Below are 5,332 nucleotides of genomic sequence, written 5' to 3'. Positions count from 1 at the left end.
GTCAATAGCTTGAGTCCTCATAATTAGCTAAGAGCTTTTAGGCAAGTCTTTTAATATATGTCTGTTCCTTTATTCTTAAAATATGGTAGTAATAGCACTTTCAATTGTATTTTTCATTTATTCTTCTAAGAAAATTAAACCTAATTTCAAATAATTTCCATCAGGAAAATGTTTTTCCTTAAATGTTTTTAGCTTTGCACATGGGAGAGGGTAAGAGTTATTTTAATTTATGTTTTCTTTTTTTTTTTCAGAGGAAAGCAGGCTCCAAAGGACATTCCACAACTACGGACTATACTTTGGCAAGTGGTGTGACATGAAAATTTTATCTGTTTTTTACACTTACCTGATGCACAGAGCATTGTGTTGAAAGTTTCCTCCTTTTCTATTCCTTCAGGCTTTGTATTGACAGAAGAAAGAAAAATAAAAAAGTAAAGCAATGCTGAATGCATATAAAAAAAATCAGTCACTTCAAAGTAGAAAAGAAAACAGCAAATAATTGAGTTGGTGATACATTCATACTTTGGGGAATGAAATGTCACTGTCACATATATATGTATTAGATGATGCTATATTATATAATAAGCCCTCTGAGACGGAGAGGGTATAGCCACATACCTCAACTAGTAAAGGCTTTACTATAGTATCCTTCTGTCCGAATGTTGGGACTTCAGGCACCTCATTATTGCACAATTCTTGAGATGGCACTGCTTCTGCAGTAGCTGTGAAATTCACTTTACCTGGGGAATAAGTCTCTTAAAGAGTTAAATAGTGATTCTGTATACATAGTTTCTACTTTTTAAATTTCCCAGTCTATTTAATGGTATTTTTTTTTTCTTGATTAGTGTTAAAGGAAGAGAAAAAGCATGTGTTGGGGTCAGAGTGAAAAGCAAATCAACACGACACATGACATAGAATTTGTTAACAGCATTATCACTCACCCAATGATTTTGGAGTCACAGCCCAGGACAAGGTTTTTCTCCCATTTCCACAGACACAGTGAGATTCTTCATTTTTCTCTACTGGGACCGCCAGGAAGGCAGATGAGGTTTCCAGCTGCACATTGACCTGCCCCCACAGCAACCACAAGTTTGTGAAGGGACATGGGCACAGGGTAGGGGACACAAGGTAAATCCTACCAAATGCCTTGTATTTTATGGTTTGCAATAAGGGAATTGAAAAACAGACAGAAATTGGGATAAATGCTTGGGATTTTGCCTAATGCCAACACAAGGATGAGATGTTTTTTCAGAGTGAAAAAGTGAATAAAGTGGATATAATGTGTGAATTTAGGAATACAAAGATATAGAGATCTGGATGGACATAACTTTACCACGTTCGACCTATCAGGTAGCTTTGCTCTGAGTACCTGTTCTGTCTCCAAATTAATATAGACCATATTCAGTTATGATTTACTGCGTTACCTAGGGACCTAGGAAAAGCATGGTGACTATAGTCCTTCCTTCTGCTTTCACTTCCAGAGTAGCACTCTTACCCGAATGCAGTGGGACAAGTAGTTGGACACAGTGGCTTTGAGTGTGAAGGCTTCCCCTCGCACCACAGAATATGGGAGTGAGAGCTCTAGGAAGAAGGGCTGGAAGACTTGAAAAGGGATGACAGGGGAAAGGCCGAGACCCGTAGTTTCAGACAAACAGAACGCGCTGGCTTTCCACTCCGTGATGGTGTCAGGAACCTTCATCTCTAACTCTTTTCCACCTGATAAGCTAGGGAAGGAACACAGAAGAAGTATGTGAACAAATCCCTTTTTTAGAATAAACCATAGCTGATTTTAAGACACAATAATTCAGCAACTTAGTGCAATAAATGCTAAACTTGACCTAAAGTTTGGTGCTCCTAGTGCTGTCTTTTAGAAGTCCTTCCTTCCTTCCTTCCTTTCTTTCCTCCCTCCCTCCTTCCTTTTTTCATTTCTCCCTTCCCTTCCTTTTATTTAAAGGGATTGTAACCTCTGCTTTTTATTACTTTAGTTCTCTAAGAACCAAATTAGAAAAAAAAAGGCATTGCTTAGCTATAAGATAAATAAACTGCAAACCTAAATATTTATCAGAAAAGAGTGGGGCAGAACTGAAAGGATTAGAAATCCAGGAAGACATTAGAATTATAGAGGAGATTCAAATCCTCTCACAGACTAAATTCCCCAGAACACATTATACAACTTACTCAAGTTCCACCAAGTCCCAGATCCAGGTCTCAGGGAAATACTTCCTGACTGTCTCCTTCACTGGCACATTCTGAAAGCCTGCTCCTGCCATCCCTGGAGCCATCATTGGAGCCACCTCTGGAATCCTTCCTCCAACACCACGTAGTCTAGAAACGTCTTGCACAAGAAAAGCCTTGTGTTACTATAAGGCAACACACATCCCCCAATGTGAACAGCTTCATTTTTATGATTGATTTTTATAGCTGCCTTATTTCTCAAGTGGAATAATGTCATTTGCTCTGAGAATGTTTATTATTGAAACAATTTAACCTATTAGCTTGTTATTTTGTTCAGTTACCTATTTGTCCTATAAGAAGGCTAAAGTTATTGGTTTGTCTAGGGTTTTTTCTCCCCTTCTCAGATAGCTGACTGGAGACTTTTAGCGCTGAATTGGAGAGTTCAGGGAAGCGTGCTGGAGCCTTATTGGAGAGCTCCTAGAGAGAAGCTATGACGATGCACAAAAAAGAGAGAAGGAAGAAGCTGGCTGAGATTGAATCCCAAAGGCACTTAATATTCCATGGAAAGGGTAGGTGGGGATAGTTTTCAGCTCCCCTTACCCTGCTGGCTTCTGAACTTAAAAAGAGCTGCTCTGCTCTCATGAGACCATGTACTGGAGTGGGCTGTGACTTGGGAACATGAGGGCATGACACTGGGCTACCAGCTCACACAGGGCTGCGTTGCGTGCCCCCCCACCCCCTGATGCAAATTATGGTGGCAGGTGCCATAATTGATGCTTTGTGGAAATTTGCACTGCCCAGGGACCTTCCTCCTTGCATCTTCACGTTACTGGATGACCTGCACACATTCTCTAGCATCTGCTTACTTACATTGCAGTAGCCACCCAGGGTGGCCAGTCCCAGCAGTGCAGCAGGGTTCCCAAGTGGTCTATCCTCAGGCATTGCCAGTCCTCATGGAAGGGAGTGTACTGCACCAAGGGAACACCCCTTAGAACTAAGGAAACCAGGAACATGGGCTTTTCTGTGTCCTAGAGTTCCCCACTTGTGGACAGAGATGACTGTGCTGTTTTCTGCAGAGATGTGGGTACTGTGCTGGGCTCTGTGGGGAAAACTGTGGTTCCACTGCAGGGGTCCGGCAGCCCCAGGGCTCATGTAGAGACATGGTGAGGAGGATTTCTTCTTTCCCCTCACTGCTATGGACACAGCAGGTACTGTTCCTATGGTAGGTCAGCACAAGTATTGCCTATGGACAGCTGTTTAGGATTGTTTAGTGGTGACTCCATACCTACATGAGGTGTGCCCTCTGGTCCAAGCTTGAGCAAGGGGTTGGACCCTTCCCCCTGTCCACATGGAACAGCAGTGTTCCTGCAGATGGACAATGGTGTCTACCTGATTTGAATATCCTGAGCATGGGGACAGGAGCATGACAGGGAGGCAGATCACATTTCTGCCAGCCTGGTAGTGGAGCTGGGGCAGCTGTCCTCTCTTCCTCCTATAGAAACCTTGATGCATTTCTTGGGATCTCATCCTGCAGCCCCCATCAAGGCTGGAGCTTGTGCCCACCACTGGGTTATTGCATACCCCCATCTGCTTCTGCCACAGCCAGTTCTGATTCATGCCACCACCTACTGGCTTAGAGCCTGAACTGCACAACCCAGTGAAAAACATACTGACAAAAAAAGTACACAGAACTGAGAAATGAGGTAAATAAATGTTCCTGAGACTTTGTTTCATATTCTGGCTCTGCAGGAGACATTGAGCTGCTCATATTCCCAGTACATTGCTAACAAAGGAACTCATACAGAGTCTTTGTCACTGAAAGTACATGGAACAAAGGCCAGGTGATCATATACTATATACATTTTGGTCACATCCTGAAGGTGGGAAAAAACCCCATCCAATTGAAAATTCTAAAATAAGAAGAAAGACAGTCTAGCTGGATGAAAAGAAACCAGAGAAATAATTTTGATAATATGAAAAATTAGTTTTACAACACCCCCAAAGGATCATCCTAACTTTTTAGCTATGGATCCAAATGAAGATGAAATCTTGGAAATATCAAATAAAGAATGCAAAATACTGATTATAGAGAAGCTCAGTGAAATCCAAGAGAACATTGAAAGTCAACACAAAGAAATAAGAAAAGCAATTCAGGACATGAATGAAAAATTTCTTTTCTTTTTAAAAACCATACTTAAAATTTTTTTTTAATTTCAAAATATTACTTAAGAGTCTAGAAAGTTTTCTTTTTTTAGTGTAGATATCTTGTATAATGTTAAAGTCAGGGATTTTGGTGTGCATATCACCAGAATAGGGTTCATTGTACCCAATAGGTAAGTTTTTATGCGACACCAATTTTTCTACCCTCCCTCTATGAGTGAAAATTTTTCTAAAGAGACAGATATTTAAAGAAAACCCAAACACCACCATCAGGAAAATAAATGCAATCTAATGTCCCTGGCAGCTAAAATGTTATAGCTGGGAGGGCAGCAAGCCAGATATCAAAAGCACTTTGTTCTAAAGAAACAAACAAATAGAACCAAACAAACAGAGCTTTTGTAAATAAAAAAAATAATTTGAGTACAATATAGGCATATATGGCACACTTAACTACAACTTGGACTTTGAATTTTATCTTACAAACACAAATAATGTAACCTAATTGTATGTACCCTCATATTAACCTGAAACTAAAAAAATGGAAATTACAAAAGATGGTAGAAAGTTTTAACAACAAACTAGATCAAACAGAAGAATTTCAGAGCTTGAAGACAAGTCTTCAGAATTAACGCAGTTAGACAAAAGATAAAAAAGAATTAAAAAAATGAACAAAGCTTTCTAAAAATATGGGGTTAAGTAAAGTATCCAAGTCTATAAGTCATAGGTATTAATGAGGGGGAAGAAGAAAAAGCAAAAAGTTTAGAAAACATATTCGAGGGAGTAACAGAGGAAAACTGCCTTGGTCTTGCTAGAGATTTAGATATTCAGATACAAGAAACTCAAGGAATTGCTGGGAGATTTATTACCAGACAAACTTGTAAAGTGTTGTCTTGTGATAAATACGTGACTAAACACATATAGTCACCAGACTGTCTAAACTCAACAAGAAGGAAAGAATTCTAAGAGGAGCAGGAGTCAATGAAATGTTCTATGAAAAGAC

General features: G+C 39.9%; 1 protein-coding gene across 1 annotated transcript in view; it reads right to left on the bottom strand.

Annotated features, from left to right (window-relative positions):
• Nucleotides 1–212: 212 nt before the first annotated feature.
• LOC100961413 (alpha-1-macroglobulin-like) overlaps nucleotides 213–5,332 on the bottom strand; it is an 18,664-nt gene continuing 13,544 nt past the window's right edge. Inside the window, exons 2-6 of the mRNA XM_003803759.3 lie at nucleotides 2,176–2,332; nucleotides 1,493–1,721; nucleotides 939–1,065; nucleotides 616–737; nucleotides 213–395 (exon numbers count right to left, since the gene is read on the bottom strand). Of these exons, the coding sequence (XP_003803807.3) occupies nucleotides 228–395; nucleotides 616–737; nucleotides 939–1,065; nucleotides 1,493–1,721; nucleotides 2,176–2,332 (803 nt within the window). The 3' untranslated portion in view covers nucleotides 213–227. The remainder of the gene's footprint in view (nucleotides 396–615; nucleotides 738–938; nucleotides 1,066–1,492; nucleotides 1,722–2,175; nucleotides 2,333–5,332) is intronic.

This window comes from Otolemur garnettii, unplaced genomic scaffold (assembly GCF_000181295.1).
Source record: "Otolemur garnettii isolate 467f Iridium unplaced genomic scaffold, OtoGar3 scaffold00584, whole genome shotgun sequence".
NCBI lineage: Eukaryota > Metazoa > Chordata > Mammalia > Primates > Galagidae > Otolemur > Otolemur garnettii.
This window is presented reverse-complemented; position numbering and strand designations above follow the sequence as displayed.